The sequence below is a fragment of the Eublepharis macularius genome, chromosome 7, assembly GCF_028583425.1.
Source record: "Eublepharis macularius isolate TG4126 chromosome 7, MPM_Emac_v1.0, whole genome shotgun sequence".
Taxonomy (NCBI): domain Eukaryota; kingdom Metazoa; phylum Chordata; class Lepidosauria; order Squamata; family Eublepharidae; genus Eublepharis; species Eublepharis macularius.
The window spans coordinates 111,141,120-111,166,304 of NC_072796.1; the positions used below are offsets into that span (position 1 = coordinate 111,141,120).

General features: G+C 43.8%; 1 protein-coding gene across 1 annotated transcript in view; it reads right to left on the minus strand.

Moving 5' to 3' along the window:
- Positions 1-20,800, minus strand: part of NIPAL2 (NIPA like domain containing 2) — a 49,337-nt gene extending 28,537 nt beyond the window's left edge. Inside the window, exons 1-4 of the mRNA XM_054986022.1 lie at positions 20,522-20,800; positions 14,169-14,237; positions 9,727-9,898; positions 5,255-5,314 (exon numbers count right to left, since the gene is read on the minus strand). Coding sequence (XP_054841997.1) covers positions 5,255-5,314; positions 9,727-9,898; positions 14,169-14,237; positions 20,522-20,611 — 391 coding nt within the window. The 5' untranslated portion in view covers positions 20,612-20,800. The remainder of the gene's footprint in view (positions 1-5,254; positions 5,315-9,726; positions 9,899-14,168; positions 14,238-20,521) is intronic.
- Between the last annotated feature and the right edge of the window lie 4,385 nt (positions 20,801-25,185).

The window sequence follows — 25,185 nt, forward strand, 5'->3', positions numbered from 1 at the left end:
CTTTCAGGCTACTCTAAAAATTATAACAAGGTGAACCACTTAAAACATTGAAAGTGCTATATAAATTATACACATTATTATTGCGTCAAACTCTTTATCTGCTAGCTTGTATTGCATATTGTCCCATTACTAATACATTTTCTCTCTTTGTAGCACTGGGCTGTTCATCCCCATCAGTTACAGGACACTAGGTTAGTTAGGACTTTCTTCTTAGACATCTAGTCTGTTAGTTACCTCCTTCTGTAGGGATCGGGAACCTCATATCTGATCTCCAGCCATAAGAAAATGATCCTCAGGCGAAAAATATGTGCTTGAATAAGGCAGAAGGTTATGGTTCCAATCACACTGATTTACACCGGCCAGTCTGCACTCAGCGGGGTCTGGGCCTTCCTTTAGCCTAAGGAGATGTTCTTCAACTTAAGTGGCTCTTCTGTTGGAGGAAGCCATAGACATTTAGGCTGAAGGAAGGCCCCTTCGGTTCAAACTTGACTGGGCAGGAAGGTAGGCCCCCTGGTATGAATATGCCATCCTGGAGTTGTGAATCTATCAGAATCACTTCTGCTGCACACCAGGTTGGAAACTGGTGCAAAGAAAAGACCATCTTAGAGAGGGGTTTGAAGGGACAGGTTCGTAGCAACCCCCACCCCACCCCAACTATTAACAAGCTACATTAATAAACTGGAGAGCCAGTTTGGTGAAGTGGTTAAGAGTGGCAGGACTCTTAATCTGGAGAACCGTGTTTGATTCCCCACTCCTCCACTTGAAGCCAGCTGGGTGACCTTGGGTCAGTCACAGCTTCTAGGAGCACTCTCAGCCCCACCCACCTCACAGGGTGATTGTCATGGGGATAATAACATGCTTTGTACACTACTCTGAGTGGGCATTAAGTAGTCCTGAAGGGCGGTATATAAATCGAATGTTATTGTTATTGTTATTATTAACAAACATATTGTTATGATTGTTATTAATTAACCTAGTAGTGTTGTTGTTATTAACTAACCTGTTATTGTTATTATTGTTATTAACTAACCTAAATGAAGACCTCATTCATAGATTTCAAATAGCTAGACAGATAACTAAAGGATAATGGATGGGTCCTGGTGAAATGTGATGCTCAAAGACCTGCACAGATGGACTCAAACAAAAATCATAAAATAGACCATTTTCCCTCCCCCTCAAAGTAATTCACAAATACATGGCAGTGCAAGAATGCAATGCTGGCACCTGCCCCCCCATCCCCGGCTCTGAGGACTCGGGAGGCATCCGTTGCTCTCCTTGTTTCTGCCTGCCCATCTTAATTGTTCCTGCTATTGCAAGCTGATAGAACTCCTGCATTAGAGGGGCAAAGGATCTGCACGTTTCTGTCAGGTCACCAATTCCCTCTATTCCTGTTTGGTGTGTGTGTACAGCAGATAACAGCCAACTGGGGCCCAAGGATGGCTGAAGGAGCCAGATCAGAGAGGGAAGTGAAAGAGGAAAAACTGGTTGCATTTAGGAGTGCGCACCTCCCCCCTCCAAAAGTTCAGTTTAACCTGGATCCAGGAATCATAAATGTCAGAAAAATTCGGTATCTCTGATATTCAGGTCAGATTCTCTCATTCGGTTTGGTTTTATTAAAAGAATCCTGAATTTATCTGGCTATTATTCACTATGGGGAAAACTATCTAGAGGCTGGGAGGGTGATTTTTCAAACAAACTCCATCAAATTTTTAGGGAACCTTCTCCTTCCTGTCCACTATAGACCTACTAAGTTTCAGGAAGATTGGGCCAAAGAGTCCAATTCTATGAGCCCCTGAACAAGCTCCCCCAGCCACTCTCCATTTTTTCCTATGGGGAAAACATTTCAAGGCTTTCCAGGCAACTTTAAGCAAAGGAAACCCCTGGGCAAAAGCCAATCCCAGTGCACATCCTGCTCACAATACAAGTTGAACCAACAAAGCCCAACAGAACCAAACTACAGCAAGGGAACCAATGTCAAACCAAAATATTCCAGTGTCAACTGAGGGAATCCAAATGTCAAACTAGAGAAAGGGAGGTGCACGCCAGGCAAGCTGTGGAGTTTAAAAAGCAGCCAGCGGTGGTTGCTTGAAGGGCTCTTTTGTAGCTTGGGGTGGAGGTGGGATTCCATGGCCTTTGAGGAAAAAATCAGGCAGCGGAGGTGGGGCAGCAGCGAGAGGGCAGCAGCAGCGTGAAGTGGCTCGAAGCCCTGAGGAGCCCCTTGGCAGGAGAGCGATGCAATGCTGCGGGAGGACAGGAAGCATCAGGCAAAGAGGCTGGTAGAGAAGCCAGCCAGGAGCACGGGGACCCGTGAAGACACAGGCTGAGGGAGAGCATCTTGCTCCCTCCTCCCCCATTCCTGGAAAGAAAAGCTTGGAGAAGCCAGCCTGCAGCATTGGCCGAATTAAATCAAATAAACTTGGTTTAATTCAGCCCATCAGTATCCAAATTTGCATCTGGGAACTAGTGCTTTCCGAAGCCACTTGGGACCTGTCTGTCAGGCAGTGGTTGGGGTAAAGACCATACTGGTCAAATGACACATCGTGCTACCCTCTTTTAAACAGCATTTAAAACCTTAACTACATCTCCTTCTTAGGCTGAAGACTGTGGGCACTCCCCCCCCAGAAAGCAAGGCCTGTGCCCAGAGTCTTTAGCCCAAAGAGGTGCTATGAGGGGCACAGGCTGCAGCTCACCAGATGGGGAATGCAGCTTAAGAAACAGGGAAGACTCCTGCACCCCCACACACACTCCCCGCTCGTTGTGAATTGAAGAGGTACTGTAGTTAAGAGTGTACCTAAGAGGACAATGCGAGTTTGTGACAAAGTATACTTCAATGTGTGAAGGGGAAAGACATGCTTCTCTGAATAAGTGTATCTTACATTCTTCAGCACTGCTGACATGCCAATTTAAACCAGGCAATGAGGTTTTCCTTTCTTTTTTAAAGGGTTCCCCCCTCCTGTAATCAATCATTTACATGGAACGTGAGATTCTGGGGTACAAAATACTGCACAGAACATTGGCGGGACATGAAAACACACTCTGTTTGGGGAGAAAATGGCAGCATTCTATATTTATGTGCTAACACGACGGCTCCCAACAATCCCCCTATCTGCCATTGTACAGCTAACTTCAATGGAATGCAGCAACATTGTTAAAAAACCTTCATGGCAAAGACAAGCTCAGAGAAATAATATAAATCAGCACAGGGCTCTAGTTAAAACAATGTGCAGCATATAAGGCTGTTGGGGAAACACGATCATCTGAGAGATGAATTCTCTTTGTGTATCGCTCAGATCTACAGATGGAATATTACGCCTGTTGAATCAGTACTGACTTCTTCTGCCACATGGCTATCACAGCTGTACAATTACAGCCGTTACCCCCACATGCTACGTCATCATCTTGCTTATTTAATAATAACAATAATAATAATATTCTATTTATATACTGCCCTTCAGGACAACTTAATGCCCACTCAGAGTGGTTTACAAAGTGTGTTATTATTATTATCCTCACAACAATCACCCTGTGAGGTGAGTGGGGTTGAGAGAGCTCCGAGAAGCTGCGACTGACCCAAGGTCACCCAGCTAGCTTCAAGCGGAGGAGTAGCCCACATGCCCTTCTTCCTATTTTGCTCTGACTGAAGTTTCCCATAAGAATGATTTGCATAGATAATAAAGTGTGCAGTCTACAGTTTGCCACTTCATAGTGTACATGGAAACCAGCAGCTGGTGGTCCATATAAGCCAGTGGTCAGAGTTTCCACTAAGAATTCTCATTTAGCCACCACCAAATCATGTTCCAATAATAAATTCAACATCCTCAGTCCCGACTGGTTGATTTTACAGTCCTTAGAGCTTCTATCATTAAAAAAAGGGATAGCCTGTCTCCAGGGAGTCTAGACTTTCCTTCTCTCCTTTCAGCAACCAATACACTAAGAATCAATGCATCCACAGTGCTGGGATGTTTCCACACAGGGGCATGAAAATATGCACCCATCACAGCAGTAACAGCAAGCGGGGTGGGGAGGGAGAACAGGCACTCGCTGCTCTGCTGCCCCCTCAGCCCCCTCTTCTCCATCACAAAAGCAGGAAAGCCCCAGTGCCACAGCAATTGCAGCCCTTTCCCCTCCCTTTCCTTCCCCCTCCTGGGCTGTGCTGTAACACTACATTACATGTAAACCACGGCTCATCTGAGAAAGACAAGACACACTTTAAAGGGCTAAGTGGGGGAAGGGATGTGAAGCTTGTATCAACGGTTTTGAAGCCACAGCTTAACTCAGCCCCCATCTCCATAGAGGCTGCAAGTAAAACGTCCAGGTGGATGTTGCACTTGCAGTCGCCCCACAGATCCCCTTTGAGCTGGATTAAAGTCAGTTTATTATTAATCTGGCTGCGGGGGGGGGGGACGTAGGAGCCTGACAGGTTGGGCCCATATTGGGCACGATGTCATCTGGATGCTCTCAAAGGCTGTGCGGAAGCAGCCTTGGTGAAGGTAACTATGGGCTGAACTGGCAGGGCAGTGGGTGGGCTTTTTGCTCTCTGTGGATGGGGGAAGGGAGACGTCCTTGCCATCTCGTACTTTCTACGAGTTCAGCTGAGCATCAGAAAGCACCACCAGCTGCTGCAGGAATGAGTATTGTGACAAAATCCGAAAACCAGTCCTCTTAAATGTGTTGACAACATTTGCACATATGAATGATTAGACAGAGAAGTCTTAAATACCAAACACAGCAATGGCTTATTGTCTTATGCAAAGCGACCAAAAATTTTGCTGGAATTAGTCTCATTTCTAATAAATAAAGGCAGTCTTGATTTGTAGCAATATATCTGAGGCAGCCAGAAAACTCAGCATTTTGTACAATACGTATCATGTTTGCCAAAACATTGCTGAAATGCTTTTGGAAATGGCTAAATTAGCACAAAAGGAACAAATGGTTCCTTTTCAAAAAGAGGGGAAGTGTTGTGAACATATCTTGCAAACAAGAGCAAATAAGTAATTAGCTCATGCCACATTTTGATGACATTTCTACCACAGTCATACAAATATTAAAATATGTAGCCCATTAAAATACTGTTTCCTGGTTTAAAAACTGGCAGAAAAGAGATGAATATAAATAGAAAATCAGTATGTTCCTTCCTATAGCCATTTGTGTTCATTGTATGGCTACACTGAAGCTTGGTAAACATGAAGAGTTTGGAAATACAATTTTCTTATTATGAAAACAACTCCAGACGTGATGAGATTATTTTACTTACCTAATACACCTTCAGACCACATGATCTCTTTTTGAAATAAGACAGATATAAGTGCACTACCTGAGAAAAAAATAATCCTTATTTAATTACACAAACTAAATAAATTATATACTATTATATTTTTAAAAAATTGGAACAGCAAAATATCCATTAATCTTTATATTGGCTATGGTTATATTGGCTCCAAGTGTACTTTCATAAGCTTAAAGCTTATGTAAGATCAACAACTGTGAGGCGCACGAATTCCCCATTTTTGTCAGGTCTTTGGTTCACCATTTGGTGGTGATGGAGAGTGCCCTCAAGTCATAGCTGACTTATGGTGACCCCTGGTGGGGCTTTCATGGCAAAAGACTAACAGAGGTTGTTTGCCATTGCCTGCCTCTGTAGCCCTGGTCTTCATTGTAGGTCTCTCATCCAATTACTAACCAAGGCTGACCCTGCTTAGCTTCTGTGATCTGATGAGATCTGGCTCACCCGGGCTATCCAGATCAGGCTCACCAAATATATGTCCTTTCTTGACCAAATTCAAAGACCACAAAGATGCCTGTGATAAAATTGCACCACATTCTTTGTTTACAGAAATTCCATTATGTTGACATCAGTTGCCTCATTCTGGTATAATCTGAATTGGAATTAATTTACTTTCATTTACAGTCTTTACAAATCCAGGGTGTCTTGGATTATGGGACATGGGATATAATCTGGAAGACTGTATTTTCCTGAGCGAGACCTTTATACAGCCTGCCCCAGACTGAATCCAGAGAACATCAAGCAAAAGGATAATTAATCCACCAACAGATGATAGATAAATTCTGTAGCAGTTCTCATTCTTCCATATGTGCAAGAACTTGGCCAACTCTTCAGGCAAAGAAAGAACGTCTTTGGATTTAGTTCCAAATTCCACGCTGCTCTAGCACAGGGCACGAAACCGCCCATCCATGAGCATAATGTTCCTTCTGCACATGAAAAGGATCCAACTGACAGCTGCTTCTTACTTTAATTCCTGCCTCTTTCATCATCCCAGATAGTTCCCATTCTTCTTTCTCCAGATAAAACTAACTTGGCCAACTTCCTAGCAACTAACTGATGGTTGTGGGTAAAGGAATGGAGAGGCCATGGATCTGCAGCAGAGCGCATGCTATCATACCTGTGGTCCCAAATTCCTGTATCTTCAATCAAGGTGCTTGCTTACCCAAACAGGAAAATAGCTGTCTTACTGTATTGTGTCAGGTTGGGGAAACAGCACAGGAGGGAAGCTTAACCTCTTCTCCCATACTCTGCTTCAGACCAAGACCTTGCACTCTAGCTATTTAAAAAAATGCTGGTAGGTCTGAACACAGATACCTCAATATCTCATCTGGTTTCAGCCTTTGAGTAACAGGTGTGTGTGTGTGTGGGGGGGATCTTTCTGTTCCAGAGACCTTGAAGAGCCACTGGCTTAGAATGGACTATCCAGAGAGAGGTGGACCCAGTTGTTTTACTTGGTCCTCCAAAGGCTTTGGATGTTCCTTTGTTTCACAGCAGTGTGTTTATATCACAATGAGTTCTGCTCCCCCCCGCCACCTTCCTGCTCTCATCTGAAAAGTGCAGGGGCATCAGGAGGCTCAGCTATCGAGAGTCTTCTCCCTTTAGCAACCCAGGGACTAGAATCATGGCCATCTCAAGGATATGATGGAAAATGGTCATGTTGTGGTGAATTACCTTTTTGTAAGGACTACCAACGTTCACTTGGGCCAACACCTCATGAGTTTTGTTTCCAGACCAATCCATGGTCCTAAAATCCTCTTAAAGGTGCCAGTTCATGTGGGAAGTAATTGTATGCTTTACAGCAGAAATGTGAATGACTCACAGTGGGATGGTCATTTTTGGCAGGATCTGTATGTAGCCATATTGGTATTAAGTTCTGTCACCAAGTCTATCCTGGATGTGAATTTTTTGTATTAATGATTCCTAGTAAGAAGGGCATTAATTCAAGAAACTGCCAGAGCTTCTGTTGTTCTTAAATTTTAAAAAGGCATATTTTCATTCTGCCAATGACCTGAAGAAGCAGCCAATGCGGAGAAACGGCATGTATACCAGAAAGCACACAGATGGTTCCTTGAATTACAAAACATTTATTAAAATCAATGTCTGTTTCAAATACTGTCAAGGGATTAAACAGAGATAAACAGCAGCCTGCATACTTGCTTCATCAGCAGGAAGCTTATTCCCAAGGAAATGTAACTTTTCTCCCCCTATAAATAGTTTAAATATAATTGTAAAGAAGAGCTACTGATGGAGGACTATATAAATAATTACAATTAAAATAATAATAGGAGGCTGGGTTTTTCCAGATGGGGTTGAGAAACCTATCTCTTCGGACTATCATTTCTGTTAAAATGTTAAGATGACCGTTTCCTTGAGAGAAAAACCCTGGTATCCAAGCAACATGGGAGCTGCCTAACTGAAAAGTAGTAGGTGAAATACAAACCATGCCAACCTAAGCAGAGTTTTCTGAATGAAGTCAATGGGCTTAGAAAGATATAACTCTGCTTAGTATGGCAGTATAAATTTACTGCTCATTCTGAAGCACAGATCTCACTGTGGAAGCTTGCACATCTTCAGATTATAGCAGAACACTTCATACAAAACAAAATCCCTTCACTTAGAAAACAAGTATTCCAGGGAAAGCTATTCTATATGCTTGTTTTCAATGCGCAGGGCATATATTTGTATGGAGGAGGGTTCAGACACGTGAGCCTCCACTTGCAGTCTGAACTCAGAAATTTTCCATCAATGGGAATAAGGCCTATGTCTTTTCACAACAGCAGCTCTTTCAAATATCACCACAAGGTTCCCAGCCTGTCAGTATAACAATGATAAAGCACTATTGAATAAACTCAGAGTGCATTGCTCCAAGGATTTCAGTTCCTGGAAGATGCACAGTTTAACCCTAACTGAACTGTGTGGACTCACACTCACTGCCTCCCACCAGTTCACCATCTCATACATGTCATCTTGGCATAGACAGACTGAACTGGGAATCAGCTTGGAGATGGCTTTTTCCAAGGCTACCGAAGTCTACAATTGTTCTTAGAACTAGACTTCACACCTCACTAACAGGAAAATGTTCTTTTATGTTCTATACATACATGCTTGTTTGCTTGTTTACATGTCAACATGTTTTTTACCATATGTACTTTTAATGCTTTAATTATCTGTTGTTTGCCACCTTGGGAATGATATTTTGAGTGGGAAAGGCAGCATATAAATATTTTAAATAAATGCATACATAAAAATACATGGAGTTCAAATTCTGTAATTTAAACTTCTTCGTGTAACTGCAACATATCATCATAAGATGAATGGAATGCTCTTTTTAAAATGTATCTGACCATTTTGGAGAAGAAGATTCCCTACATAACACATCCAGTCTCCTACTTCATTCACATCCTGTCTTCCGATAACACTTACCTGCCTTAGCTTGTCAAATGTTTAGGTTTTAAGATCGTACCTTCTCATATACATACATTTTATTCCTTTTCTTTGAGAATTAATCTTTAATGAAATTGTGTAATCGGGTTTTTAATGGGTTGAGTGATCTGTCTTGTAAATGCTCCAGAATGGGGGGAAAGGGCAGTTACTTTGCTGACTGCATGTTGACGTACATTGGCCAATTTTACATGAATGGCCACAATCAACAACTATCGAAAGATGAAGGCAACTTGATTTATTCAGGGCAAATGACTGAGAACAGAGCCCGAGATGGAACTTTCAAAAATTAATTCATTCACAACCATTACCAAAAGTAAGTCAAGCAAAATGGTTTTAATATTATAAGCCTGAGCACATATTTCCCTTGCTGTCTTCAGGGCCCTCTCCAGCTTATCAATGGGATGATCAGACAGGAAGACACGGCTCTCTTTTTAATCATGCGGGAGAACCTACGTGCATAGGCTTGGATACACAAAGGGCTCAGTGCTGATATGCAGATCCATGCACAGGCATAGAGGGCAGTTGAATGGGCGTCCTCCTCCTCTCTCCATGCGTAACCAGTGTACCTAGTTCTCTACTGCTGAACAGGGTTACTTTCACTTTACTAAGCTAACAGTACAGTCTTACAAAGAGTCACACCCTTCTAAGTCCACTGAAATCAAGGGTGGAACTACGTTTAGGACTGCAGTGTAAATTAGCCAGCAGCAATATACACAATCACAGGAATGCTTACTGAATTCAGACACAGTTCAGAAAAGTGAGGGCAACTTTTCCGATATACATCAGAAGCTCAAAACTGTGACAGTCTTGCTTTACGTTTCAGCAGCTAGAAATGATGGTTTAACGTTACAGAAATTTTTCTTCCTTTGGAATATCATCTTCTCTAGCAAATTAATCTCCAAACTCATCCTTTCTATTTTCATACTCCCCCACTCGCACACACACATTCTACTGTTTTCAAAAAGCCACATCCATAAGACAATGCAAGGAAATCTCACCTAAGACAGCCATGCTTCCTAGGGAAGCGACAAGCATGACTGAAGTAAATCCATAAGCAGCGAAGTTCCCCATTTCTCCGATCCCCATAAGAATAATTCCGCACCACCAGAGCTTGCTTCTGTAAACAGGCTTCTGATTGGCTAAGCGTGCGCACTGAACATGAGAATATTTCTGGAAGAACATGAAAAGGCACAGGTTTAGTTGGCTGAATGAGATCTGCATAAGAAGGGATCTGTCCGCATTAAATTTCAGGCATATTTAGACTATGAGGTTCATATCAGATAATGCATGACTTTAATATGATACAAAAGCTTTACCTTTTTTAGGTGAAATACGGTGGCAATTATGCAATGCTGAAATTATACAAATCTTCAATCTCTAAATAAACTACTCTGGAATAAAAACATCAACATGAGCTCAAGTTAGCATACAGTGTAGGTGGTTTGCAATGCACGCCTTTGGAAACGCTTTCAAAATATGAATTTTTCAGAAACTTTGAATTACTTGGATGCTCTAATGCTAATGCAAACTCCCACACCAGCTAAGAAACCACAAAGACAGGGAGCTCCAGCACTTCAGACTTGCCCCCGGATAGCCAACATTGTTATTTCAGCAGTTGAAAATGTGGGGGCTGTGGGAAACCACTTGAGGATGGAACCGCAAAGAGAAGCGACCTCCAGTAGAGGAATGATTTATTTCTTTGGTCAGCTGTTCCTCAATCAAATTATGGCTCTTTTATTTTTTAAGCTGACCCTGCTTTGTTTGCCCTCCAGGGAACTACAAAGTGATTTTCGGAGCCCACTTACAGAAAGTGGGAGGTGATTTAGTTGGCTCAGGGCCAGGATTTCAGTGGTCCGTTGTGATGGAGCTTACACAACAATTATTATTCATGATGGGACAAGACGGACATTCCCACAGTTCAGCTACTGGACAAAACACTGCAGAAGGTGCACAGTTTGACTTGACTTGACTGCGCTTCTCTGTTTTGCCCTCCATTCCATGTACAAATTTAGGCTGAGACTTAGAAAGCTAAAGGAGTATGTTGTTGAGCCACATGAATTTAGCATGAACTTGAGCATCAAGAAACAGGTAGGCTGCTTCCACACACACTGCATAATGCACTTTCAATGCTCTTTAGTGATCGTTTGGAACTGGGCTTTCACGTGTGAAACAAAAAATCCACTTCCAAATGATTGCTAAAGTGCATTATCCAACGTGTATGGAAACGGCCGTAGTCAGCCAATAACTTGAAGGGCTCCAGCATAAAAAGCCAAATGTCATCTTGCAGCCCACATATACAACACATTTAGAATGGCAGGGAAAATTAGTATTGTCCCTCAGGTCTGATAAGGCCACTTCTCATGTTACATTTGCCACATGGAAGCTCCAAAACTCACATCTATCAGCTGTCATTCCACATAAAGCGGGTTTCTACAGGGGGTACATCCTAATTGTGCAGAAAGTCAGCGTGGTCTTGCGGTTACAACAAAGGGTTCAGATCCATGCCCTGTCTCAATGCTCACGGAGTGACCTTGGGCTGCCACATTTTGTCAGCCTGCCCTACCTCATAAGATTATTGTGAGAATAAAACAGAGGAGGAGAGAACCATAGGTACTGCCTTCCTCAGGCTCCCTGACAGCAGGTGGAATAAAAGCACTCTAGATACATGGATCCTCCATGCAGGCAGTGCTGGCTTTGAGAATCTTAATGCAGACGTCGCAGTCTTTGAGTGCTGGCCTTGAGAAGCTACATGGGAAGTTGCTTTCAAATGTTAGATTTATAGTTTGGAGCCCTGCTGTAGCCTCAGGGGTGGAAATTAGTCAAAGGGTCAAAATAACTGATTTTACTGACTAAAATTTCAACAAAAACCCTGGCCAAATGCTGACAAAAAACTGACAAATTACAGAACAATTTAATTTCAGCCTATTGATAAATTAGTGTTTTAAAAGTAAAACTGGGACTTCATTAAAAAGTTATTATTATCTATCCTCCAACATCCCTATAGCCAGCCATCGCACATCTTTTTATTGAAAAAAATATTTTTTATGAAGACTGGACAATATTTTCATTATTGTACAAACTTTAAGGCAAGAAATATTCCTTTTTAAAAATAATCACATACTGCAGATAATAAAACAGCAAAATATATTTAAAATCATACATAAAGTAGTCATTATGAGAACAAAACAAAATCTGTCTTCTCACTGGGAAGTCATCGTGTTTCCCCCAAAATGCAGTAGTAAACCCCCCCACACAAATTGCATTCACAAAAACAAAGAAATACTGACATTACTGACCAATTTTTTTAAAAATCTGACAAATTAATGACCAAGATGGAAAAACTGACTTTTACTGATTTTACTAACCATTTTCCACCCCATAGCCTCCACATGAAAGCCATAAAATTGGATTGGTAGCCAAAAGATTCCTTTAGAACGGGCGAGGCTTCCTGGGTGTTCAGAGAGCTCTGATTTCATGGCAGACACCAACATGGGGGAAACACATGGTGTCTTGTGGCTCTTGGTCAGATGGCCATTTTGGCAAGTGGTTCCTAGTCTGAAGAGTTCTGGCCAGTTCCGGCATACAGAAGCACACAATTATGGTGACTGGCAATTTGAACCTGGTTCTCCACATGCCAATCTAATACTCTAATTACAACAAAGTCTGTAGAAAAGGGTCAGGGGGAATTTATTTGTCAAAGTTATCCCTGACAGTGGCACCTATCCAACAACATAATTTCTCCAATGGAACAGCATGTCAAGAGACAGTGTGTATAGTGGCTAAGAGTGTTGGATGAAGATCCCCACTCCTCCATGGAAGCTGGCTGGGTGATCTGGTGCCAGTCACTCCCTCTGAACCTAACTTACCTCACCGAGTGGCTGTGAGGAGAGTAATGTAAGCCACTTTTGGTCCCCTTTGGGAAGAGAAGCGGGATATAAATGATGTAAATGAACAAACAACAACATTCGATTTATATACTGCCCTTCAGGACAACTTAACACGCACTCAGAGTGGTTTACAAAGTGTGTTATTATTATCCTCATGACAATCATCCTGTGAGGTGGGTGGGGCTGAGAGAGCTCTGAAAAAGCTCAGACTGGCCCAAGGTCACCCCACTGGCTTCAAGCAGAGGGGTGGGAAATCAAACCAGGCTCTCCAGATTAGGGGAATCTAGATTCTGCTAATTCTTCCTTCCACTACAGGCCTCCATGGATTGCTGAGGCTCCTCTAATCCCCAAAAATGAAATTTTCAGAGTCAGTGGGCGGCCGTAGGGAAAGAGAAAATTCCTGTTTTGTGAAATCCATGCATGGATGGATACACTCCATTTATATTATGTATAAAATAAAGTCATAAGATGGTTCACATTGTTTAAAATGAAGAATACAGTGAACTTATTTTTATACAAATAAACAATTACTAAAGGCTTAAACTATATGACAAGGCAATCGATGGTTTGGGAGGGAAGGCGGCAGGGTGTAGCTTGATCTCATCAGATCTCAGAAGCTAAGCAGAGTCAGTACTTGGATGGGAGGAAACCAAGGAAAATTCTGCAGGGGATGGCACAGGCAAACCACCTCTGCTTCTCATTTGCCTTAAAAGCCCCTTGCTGGAGTCGCAATAAGTCAGCTGTGACTTCATGGCACTTTACACACAATAGATGGTTCAGTGAGTCTTAATTGTTAGGGTTAGGATTTACCCTAAACTACCTCACAAGGTTGTGTGAAGATGAAAGGTGAGCAAGAAACAGGCTCTAGGTGGAGCCTGGAAACATCCTGGAATTACAACTGATCTCCAGACTACAGAGATCATATCCCCTGGAGAAACTGGCTACTTTAGAGGGTGGCCTCTACAGCACTGAGGTCCCTCCCCTCTCCAAACTTCACCTTCCCAGACTCCATCCACAAATCTTCATGAATATCTCAGTCCAGAATTAGCAACCCTAGCAAAGAAAGCCCAATTTTAAACAAAACCAGTTTGGTGTAGTGGTTAAGAGCTACAGGACTCTAATCTGGAGAACCAGATTTGATTCCCTACTCCTCCGCTTGAAGCCAGCTGGGTGACCTTGGGTCAGCCACAGCTTCTCGGAGCTCTCTCAGCCCCAACCACCTCACAGGGTTATTGTCATGAGGATAATAATAACACACTTTGTACACCGCTCTGAGTGGGCATTAAGTTGTCCTGAAGACCGATATATAAATTCAATGTTATTATTATATATTATTATTTATATCCCACTTTTTCCCCTGATTGGGGACCCAAAGTGGTCCTACTCTAAGTTCTATGAAAGTATGGGGATATATAAGAATCAAATGAATAAATACTGTGATATTTCAATCCACTGTAAACAAACATTAAAAAGTTATAGCTTACTCTGAGTTTGGATATTTAATTCTCATTGCAGCCTATGATACAACAGAGATACAACAGAGATTTTCATACCTGAAGATTCAAAGAGATGCTAATGAGAAAATTTCCAAGGATTGCCAGCGTGATGCCTAAGAGCAAAGTCTGTGAAAACAAAACATTCATTTGCAATTAAATATACCATGTGCAGAACAGCAGGTAAATATTCATAAACTTTCCTTTATTTATAAAATCTCCATAACGGAAGGAAAATGAATTTTTTCCATTACTTAATGCATGCGTAGCTAAGTAAATTGATGAGGATTATCTCTGTTTAAATAACTTGACGAATAATGACCACTGTGCACTTTGCCAGGGTCTTCAACAATAATTTAAACCCTTTCATCACACAAAGTATGATCCACACCATTGTACCATTTTCCCCTTCCACTGCTTTAGTAGACTATTTTATTATAGCCTCCAAGAAAGTTAGATTGTATTTAAATTAATATGACAACTGATGTGTGCGAATTCTTTTTCAAAGAATGCAACAGTACTCTTCATTTCATACTGTATAGGCCAGCAGCAACATTAAACTGCAATGAGAATGTATAGGAACCATCACAAGGAGTTAATTTAACCTGAATGCAGTACATTTGGGGGGAATCAAATCATGCTGGAGCCAGCCAAGAGTAACCTTATACAGCTCTCTAAAAATGTCAAAAATATTGGTGTTATCAAAATATCCAACCAACACAGATGTAATTACATTCTAGCACTGCAGTTATACCACATTCTCAATCCACTATACAGGGGTAGTTCAAAGCAGAGAAATCTTCAACGCTGTAAAGCATTTTTGATAAAAGGATATAATGCTCTTCTGCCTTTGAACGGCATCCTCTGAAGCTTAATTTTCCATTAAGCAACAATGGGCTTCCACACTCCCTGGCAAATTGCTTGCAAGGAACCTCTGATCTTTGTTTCTCTGTCCAATTCAAAACACTTTGATAACTTATAGAGTGGTTAAGGGGGAGAACAGGAGGAGGAAAGGCTGTGAGGATTGGGAAAATGTTAGGAAACAAGGGCCAGGAAACAGTCAAGAGCAGGGGCTGTCTTAGCAAATGTGCAACAGGGAGCAGAACCACAAGTGACAAAAGGCACAGATTGGACACTTGTCAGCTTCCCTCAAGTTTTGATGGGAAATGTAGGCATCCTAGTCTTGCAGCTTGGCTCTCTGACTGCTGTCCAATGGACTTTTCAACTGTCACTTGTCCAACATTCTGCCAAGCTGCCTACAGTTCCCATCAAAACTTGAGGGAAGCTGACAAGTGTCCAACCTGTGCCTTTTGTCACTTGTGGTTCTGCTCAGAGGCAACTGCCCAGGGCTCTGCCCATGCCCCCCCCCAGAGGGGGGGAGAAGAAGAGCAGGCTCCTGCTGCCACTTGTATCTGCCCCATCTCGGACTCAGGAAACTGGTGAGTGGCTCTCACACACCTTGCATGGGTTGAGGGTGACCCCTTGCTTGACCCTGGTGAAGGAGGCCAACAGTGGATCAGCAATGATTCTGGGGCCCCATCCTGAACTTTTGGGGGTGGAGCCTGGGGAGGGTGGGGTTTGGGAAGGGAAGGGACCTCAGCAAGGTGCAATGCCATAGAATCCACTCTCCAGAGCAGCTATTTTCTCCAGGGGAACTGATCTTTCTTCTCTGGAGATCAGCTGTAATTCCGGGAGATCTTCAGACCCCAACTGGAGTTTGGCAACCCTAATCCAAACTGGAAAAGATGGAACACTATAGTTAAAAGCCTGGGTAAAGAGAACTGTTTTGACCTGACATTGAAAGGAAAGTAAGGTGGGTGCTAGGCGAGTCTCAAAAGGGAGGGCATTCCAAAAGGAAGGCGCTATCACCAAAAAGCCCTGTCTCTGGTCACCACCTACCACCCCTTTGCAGGTAGGGGCACAGGGAAGAGGACTTGAGAAGAGTATCTTCCTTGGTAGGCTGGACACCACAGGGACCAGCCAGTTGGCTCTAAAAGTGAGGATCGCATGCACCTTTTCAGCACATTTCAAGAAAACCTAGAGGCATAAAGTGCTTCAGCCCATGATGGCGCCATTTATTCAAAATTTGGGATGGGACCAACATGGACCACATAGCCTGTTCGTGATTAGCTTGCCATGATGATGGCTGGGGGTGGGGGGAGAGAGTACCTGCCTTTCCTTGTGGAACTTCCTTCAGGACTGATTGTGGGCTCAAGTGCCACAGCAGGGCCTTGGAGCTACTGCCAGGTTGTACCCAACGGTCATTAAATCCTGTAGTGCATACTTATTCCTACAAACACAAATGGGATTAAGCATGACTGCGTATGCTTGTTTCCCTACAGAAAGAATCAGGTTCTGTGCCAAATATCTGTGTTCTGTCACATTTCCTTGGTTCTTTACATTTCAGGGGCAGATCAGTTGAAATCCAAGCTTCATCTAAAAGGGAAAAAATGGACTGAGGCCAACATGGGTTTTATATTACTCAACAAGTCCCTTGACTTCTGCTGAATGCAGGTTATCGTGTAGGCTCACATCAAGAACGGAGCAAAGCGCTCAGATTTTTATAGCAGTCAAAAATTCAGCTGGCTTAAAGTTTTAGTTCCATTCAACCCATGATTAGATCCTTTTATACTCCCAGGGTAGGAGTTTTATATAACTGTGTTGACTATTGGAATAGTTCTCAACCCACGCACCCCAATCCGCAAGCTGTACTTCTTAACTCTGTGTTGTTCAGTAGTAACAAATATACAGAGCTGCATGAAAAGAAGGAAACACCCAATCAGGTGAGACCGGGAGGAGTTCGCATTTGCTATTTTCATCTACGCAAAAGAGCGAGACACCTGAAAATCTATGTAAGTAACAGCAGCACCTTTGAGAAATGGAAATTAAGTACATCTATGATGTACAGTATAATATAAGACCTAACAGCCACCTTGAGGCTCTGTTACATCAAAACAGTGGAGTGGGAATGTTTTGAATGAATAAGTAAATAATAGACTTTGCAATTAAACTTTCACAAGATTTCAAAAAAAAAATAAAGCACAAGAGTGCTTCATTAAAGTAAGATTGTTTCTTATTTCTGTTAATGACAAGCAGAAACACCAAGGTATTTGCGCAATCTGCCTTCGCTTCCTGGCTCTTCTGGCAACACAACAGTCACCCAATTCTCTCTCCAGGCCACAGCAACAATTGTTTCAAGGTATGTTGCACCCAGGGCTTTTTTTCTGGGAAAAGAGGTGGTGGAACTCAGTGGGTTGCCCTCGGAGAAAATGGTCACATGGCTGGTGGCCCTGCCCCCTGATCTCCAGACAGAGGTGAGTTCAGATTGCCCTCCGCGCCGCTGAGCGGCACGGAGGTCAATCTAAACTCCCCTCTGTCTGGAGATCAGGGGGCGGGGCCACCAGCCATGTGACCATTTTCAAGAGGTTCCGGAACTCCGTTCCCCCACGTTCCCCATGAAAAAAAGCCCTGGTTGCACCCCATGCCAAGGGACTAAGGTAAGTCATATGAAATACACAACAGCAGAACAAGAAAAAGAATGAATAAAACAAAGAAGACCTGCTTAAAATATTAATAAGGAAAGGCCAAATCAAGTACATTTGTCCAGCCAAATTAAGCATATTTAAACCCCCCTGGATTTCCACTGAAATGAGTTAAACATGCAGTTCTGTGAAAATCAGCATGATCTAAATATGCTTAATTTGTGCACCAAATATTCATATAGATTAAAATTAAAATCTGTTCAAGATTAAATAGATTAAAGTGCTTGCTCTTTCTGCCCTTGCTGTTAGTGATCATTTGGTTTTATCCCCATATGTTTCAGTTTAATGGTATTGTTTTTGCACTAATATTTAAATATTCACAGCTTGGAATTTTTTTCTTTGAAAAAGTTACATAAATTTAGTAAATAAATAAAATCATCTCTTATCTACAGAAACCCAAGAACTTCAAAGCCATGCCCTATAAGGAAGAAGTCACATGATTTCAGCAAAATGCAGAAGCTCAGATTTTGATGGGAATTCCAAGGCTGAGAGGAGAAAGGCAACCATCAGGAAGAACTAGAGTCCAGTGGCACTTATGAGACTGACAACATTTGTGGTAGGGTACTCACAAAAGCTACTGGACTCTTGCTCTTTTCTACCACTACAAATAGACTAACACGACTACCCATCTTGATCAGGAAGAACTGCTATGACCAGGGGGAGAATGTGGGGATTTTTGTAGTGTCTGGGTGAGCAAACCCACACTTCCCTCTCCCCTTGGCTACACTTGGTTTTGCCTCCACCAAACTGATTTGTCAGGCTTTCCTTTGGACCTGGTATGTCTCTGAGAGTGCACAGAGTGCCAGCAATGAATGAGCAACTAGGCATGTGGGGAGGAATCTGTACTCAAATCATACAAAGGCTTATAGATCTTTAAAACCCTTCTCCCAAGAGGCTGGATCCCCCCCCCCAATCTTAAATTGAGATGGGTTCTCCCACCACCACAATCCTGAGTTGGGAAAACCTCTCCAAGTCTGCCATAGCCTCTTGGCCAGCGCCTTTTATTTGTAGTTCTGGTTTCATGATGCCATCAAAGGATGGGACGACACTTGTTTCTCTAGCACAGGTCGACAGCCTGAGAAAACGGCTATACATTTGGCCATTTTATGGTCCTTCTTCCTTTTACTGAGATCAACTTTCCCAAGGTCTGGTCCTAGTAATCCAATTAAAATCCAGCTTGCTATCTAAAGGGCACCTTGATAACTGTCAAAAAGAGTCCAGTAGCACCTTTAAGACTAACCAATGTTATTGTAGCATAAACTTTCGAGAATCACATTCTCTTCGTCAGATGCATGGAGGGCAAAAGGAAACTGGTCAAATATAGAGGAGGAGAGGGGGGAGGGGGAGGAGGAGAGGGGGGATGTAATCTGGATCTTGATAACTGTGGATCACAACAAGAACTCTGTTCTGTATGTTCCTGCTGTTCATACTTGGAGCATATGCAGTGAAGTCAGGCATTAGTCTTTGCTATTTACTCACATTCTAGTGATATTAATCTTTGGTAAGAGTCATCAAAATTAACTGGTCTAACTAAGGCATCAGTGTACAGCAGAAGGCCCAAAATTCAATCTCCAGCATCTCCAATGTAAAAGGCGGGGGGATCAGGCCTCCGCTTGAGACCCTACAGAGCTGCTGCCAGTCTGAGTAGACAATACTGACCTTGATGGACCAATGGTCTGCTTTAACATGTGTTCATGTACACAAGCATGAGGGTGGGTATGTGGCTGCTGCCAGTCTCATCCTCACTGGATTTTCATTTCCACTCTAATTCACTGGTTGCCTGGGAGAGGGCGAGGGAGTGCGATGATATCACACTATGTATTGCTTTCATTTACATAGCTCCTCTAAAATAGTTCCCCACCAAATGTGTATTTAGTGGCAAAATCACTTCTGCCTTTTGAAACAGGAGAAAGATTTTTTCCCCTGTTAGTTCATACTTTCTGGGAGTACAATGAGCCACTAAAGTGATTAGGTCTGGAACTCCTACAAAAAAATTGCACTGCCTATGAATCCCGTTGTGTGGCAGCTGCAAATGGCTGCTTTAGATAATGCAGAACGGCCCTCTGAATCATCTGCTTTTTCTTTTTATTCCTTCACTAGCCAACGTGACAACCCCTGCTAAACAAGGATTTTTGTGCCTGGATTTCTCCCACATAAGCAGTTACCCTGCTAATGTATCCATCATATCTGCAAAACTCAGACCTCTTGGGCCTGTAGCAGTGATGGAGAGCAAGATGCCCAAAGATGCTCTCAGTCCACCACAAGATGACTGCCAGAAAGAAATCGCCTGGTAGCAACCCAGCACACCAACCACATACACAACTGTGTGGAATTCGTTGTGGTTTGCTAAGGTATTCTCACAGTCACTTGCTGTCTCTAAAAAGTTGAAGGTAGAAAGTGAGAGAAAGGAAGATGTTTATTTTGGATTAGGGGATATAGAGGAGATGTTTAAAATGGGAGGAGCATCTGATTATGTGCCCATTTGAAGAAGAGAGAAGAGGAGGCCTGTTTTGTGTTTTTTCATCCAGAGGTGTCTCTGGCAGTTTTAGCTTCCTGGAGCAGCTCACAGTCACAACTACCCATTTTTGCAAACTTTTTCTCCAGCCATACCACACTTAATCATTTGTGGTGTGCTACTGAACATGAATCACACAAAGGAGCTTATCCTGGAATAAGTTTTGTTAGTCTTTATGTTGCCACTGGACTCCTGCTTTATTTTGTTTGCTGGGCACTACGGGCACCTCCTGGCACTGTCACAAGGCAGCCTAGCTGCTGCCCCCCTCTTGGGCACCACTGAAAGCAAAGGGGGGGGGGCAAGTCTCTCTCTGCGACAGAGGCGAACTCTTCTGGGCTCGCCAGGCATTGCCTTACCTGATTTGCGTAGTACCACCTGCTGGAAAGAAAGCCACCGCTGCTCTCTTCCCACCTGGAGGTAGATGGAGTCGAGGGCAGCTGCGCCATAATCAAGGCGACTCTCTTGCGCCTCCCCCCAGCCCTCGCCCCTCTCCGGGCTCTTCAGCGGCACCCCCGAAAGACCGAGAACCCGCCTCGCCAGCCCTTCTTCGGGCCCCCACTTCCTGGTGCGCAATTGTTTGAGAAGGGGGAGGGCTGTTGGGCCGGGCTGCGCCTCTCTCCGGCCGGCACACGGAGCAGGTGCAGGGAGGGATCTCGGCGACGAGAGAGAGGCGCGCCGGCCCGCCCGGGGACGCCACTTGCTGGCCTGATTTGCGGCGCCCCAGGAGGAAACCAGGAGGAGCTCCGCAGCAGAGAGCTGCCTTTCCTCCCTTCCTTTGTGCAGTAAATGCCTGCGATCGAAGTGTTTCCGCTACTGCAACACACAACCAAGACCATTTTTTAAGAATGGGAGAAATGGCGTGGCAGCGCTAACGCAAACTTGCTCCAGTATTGAGCGTGCTGTGATCGGGGGCCACTGAGTTGGACGCGCATCGTGGAACTCCTACAAATACTCCCGTGGCGCCTGGATTCCCGTCTGGGATCGACGCATAGGCGGGCAACATCTGAACATTTTGAGCATCCTGCCTGAAAATTGTCCTAGTGGCAGATCTCTACCGGCAGGTGCACTCCTTGAGAAAGATGAAATGTACACACTTGCAGGGGTAAAGGTCGATTTTCTTATCGTTACTGTAGGATTCAAAGCAGAAGATGGAATCTACCAATTTCTTTCTGGGACCCTTTGGGATGTGACACAGAAGTGGTGTGGAGATAACTTTGTGCGGAGTGAAAGTAACTTACTCTGGTTACCAGGACTGTCTCCCAAACAGAAAGAGGCAGGTACCACCTCAGCCATTTTCTTATTAGTACTCCATACCTCCTGGCGCAGAGAGGAAAGCAGCAGTACTGCAGCCCAAGCTCTGCCCGCGACCTGAGTTCGATCCCGGCAGAAGCTGGGTTCAGGTAGCCAGCTCAAGGTTGACTCAGCCTTGCATCCTTCCGAGGTTGGTAAAATGAGTACCCAGTTTCCTGGGAGTAAAGTGTAGATGACTGGGGAAGGCAATGGCAAACCACCCCATGAGTCTGCCAAGAAAACATCATGGTGCGACGTACCCCCATGAGTCAGTAATGACTCCATGCTTGCACAGGGGACTGCCTTAACCTTTACTCCATACCAGCCCATAGCAGATTATTTCCCCTTCTGTGTCACATCTGAAGTTGATGCCTACATCAGGCGCTTTTACAGTTCTCACCACCGAGAGAGATGAATATTACATGTTGGACATGACAGGAAAATGTGGAAACAAGAAGCCTTTGTAACATGGTTCCAGCCCGTGGATCACATCCAAAATGGCTCAGTATTCAGGCAGCTGAACACAAATGTTTTGAGGAACACCAAGAATGGAGGGGGTCCCATCTTGATGAAAACTGAGACGGGACTGCAGAATTGGAAATAGATTTGCCTGAAAGGGGCATGAAACATGAGGAAGAAATACCACCACCACCACCACCACCCTTTTGGCCTTTAATACTTAACACTGCCCACCTGCAAGCCTCCTGTGACTGCGACGCATGAGTGCTGCTCCCATTTCCCTACACTGGCACAGGAGGGGACCATATTGTCAGGAAAACTCTTTGATTGTATAATGAGGTTGGCAGCCTGCACTCCCTCCCTTCTGTCCTCCAGGTTGGCTTTTATTACTGGGCAATACTCCCAGAAACACATGCCATACAGCAATAATAATAACAGCCATGCCCTTCTAATACATCTCTGCTTATTTACTGTGAGAAAGGCTCATGGCTACACTGGCAATAAAAAGGCATATTACAATCCAGGAATATTTATTAGAGTAATTAGAATGGGAAACAGAAAGAAAAGAACAGAAGGGAACAAATAAAACGAAGTGTTGCTTTTCCCCCCTTTCAAATGCCACAAGATGACAATCACTAGTTTGGCCTATGTGACGTAACAGAGAGAGAAACTCTGACTGGGAAGACCCAGAGGTCAAATTCCCCCCTCAGCCATGAAGCTCACTGGATTGCCCTGGGCCAGTCATTGTCTCGTTGAGCCTTGTCAGCTTCCCTCAAGTTTTGATGGGGAATGTAGGCATCCTAGTCTTGCAGCTAGCATACTTCACAAGGTGGTCAGGAGTGTAAAATGCAAGACGTTTGCTACCACAAGGTCTTTCCAGGAATGGCAGGATGATAATGCAGAAAATGGCTTTTAAAAAAAGAATTAGACATTACAGTGGAAGATGGGACTGCCAGTATCTGATGATAAGATATTAGGGCAGACAGTAAGAAACGGCTGCCTCCATCCCACCCTCCTTCTGAACTTCCCAGGACACCTGGCTGATCATTGTTGGAAACAAGTTCCTGGTTGAATAGAGCTGTTGGTCTCTTGCAAGTGGACAATCATTGTGTTCTTACAAAATAGAAACCCTATCCTTTCTTCTCCCTTTTAAACATACAACACCCATTTATTTCTTCTGATAAAGTTCATGGTACAACTATGTGGATGGCTGTTACAGTGGGGGAAAAATACCTCTGACTGAAATTGGAGACACCAAAGTCTAGGGAAGAAGAAGCATTTTGCTGTCACTTCAACTGTATCTCCATTTGCCAGCCCTTTACTTTCTCCCACACTGATCACTAGAAGTCACTCACTTTGGCTGGAGAAACTTGAATCCTATGATTTGATAGTCTCTGAGGTAAGCAACCCTCACCACAAATACTGGCAACCACTGCGCATTGTGTAATTTCTGTTTCAGTTTCAGATCTGGGGTTTCTGAACAAACTCCGTTCCATTATTGGTTTGTTCTGGGTGGGCTGGTGCCAGTTCAGATCCAATCTATTTGGCCCATTGAGCATGTGCAAAGCAGGTGTTCGTTGCGCATACACGGAAGCATGCTGTTCTTTTCAAGGGGGGTTGGGGAACAAGGTTCTGGGGCAGCTGTTTTTGCACTTAACTGCACCAAAGTTGCACAGAACTATCGACCCACTGAGAGCGGAACTACAAGTGACAAAAGGCACAGATTGGACACTTGTCAGCTTCCCTCCAGTTTTGATGGGAAATGTAGGCAGCTTGGCGGAATGTTGGACAAGTGACAGTTGAAAAGTCCATTGGACAGCAGTCAGAGAGTCAAGCTGCAGGACTAGGATGCCTACATTTCCCATCAAAACTTGAGGGAAGCTGACAAGTGTCCAATCTGTGCCTTTTGTCACTTGTAGTTCTGCTCTCAGTTTAAGCACACAAACAACAAGAGTTCAGCATTTATGGACCCCAAAGAACATTTGGGGAAAGGCATCAAAGAGAGCATTGAGTGGATGAACCACACACACACACAGAGGAGGTTTTGTGGGAGGGAGGATTTATTCAACCAAAACCCATGTATTCATTACCAAACCCATTGATCCAACAAGTTTCTCCTCAAGCACAAAGCAGAAGTAGAAGGCGAGTGTCGGTGGGTGCACATAATGGTGGGAAATTGGCTGTGCTGCTGTGAAAGCAGCAGTGGCAGACTGGCGCCCAAGCAAGAGAGTGCCAATAAATTACCTTTGCATCCTGCTACTGCCTGTTGATGCCATGTTGTATTCTTGTGATGAGGGGCGACTTTTCGCTTTCGACGCTCAGGAGGAACCACCTGCCAGAATCAATGCGAGTAGATCTGTCCTAAGCTGTGATGTTTGAACTCTGGAACTGAAAAGCCTGGAAAGAGCTCTTTGCAGGTTTCAAAATTAAGATTGAAGTGCTCCCAATAAAGACCTTCATCTTGTTACGGTGGATCTGCTGTCACAATGAAGAGACCTGATAGAACTGTGACTGGCACTTAACACCCTCTGCGTCTGAGCACCTGCTGTTCTTCAAAAGTTTTTGACCAGAGCAGACCACATTACTATGATCCTTTGCATTTTGCTCACAATTTATCTTGACACTGGGCCATAATATTGTTTCCTGCCATACATAATATTGTTTCCTGCCATACCCAAAATGTGATAGAGCACTGTCAGAGAAATGTTGGGGAGTGCTGCCGTGCCATCAGCATGGGAGTCAGTTTTATGTTTTATTCATAGTCTCCTACACTAGTGATGGGCGCCCCTCCCTGGTTGTAGTCTCTTTAGTTTCTGCAGAAGTCAGTGGGAGCCATTTGCTTTCATGGAAGAAAATAAATACTATGAAAACATACTGATTGGCCCTTCTTCACTAGTAAGTCAAAACTGATAAAATATTTTCACTTTTATTTATATGTTACATTAGATTCACTGCAAGCCACATAGCATTTTACTTTTCTGCAGCACAGCACAGCACAGCCTTTCTGCCCCTCGTGGAAAGACAGGGAGGACGCCACGGGCCTGCAGGGCAAGATGGGGCTGGGGCTGGGGGGTGGGGTGGGGTTTGGGCCATTTAAAGGGCCCTGCGGCTTGTAAGCTGCAGGTCCCTTTAAACTATCAGCTGGCAGGCGGCAAGGGGGGATCCTCCCTGCCGCCTGCCAGCTGATAGTTTAAAGGGACCTGCCATTTGCAAGACACAGGAAAAGTTTATATGGCCATTCCCCTGGGGAAATGGCCATTTAAACTGCCCC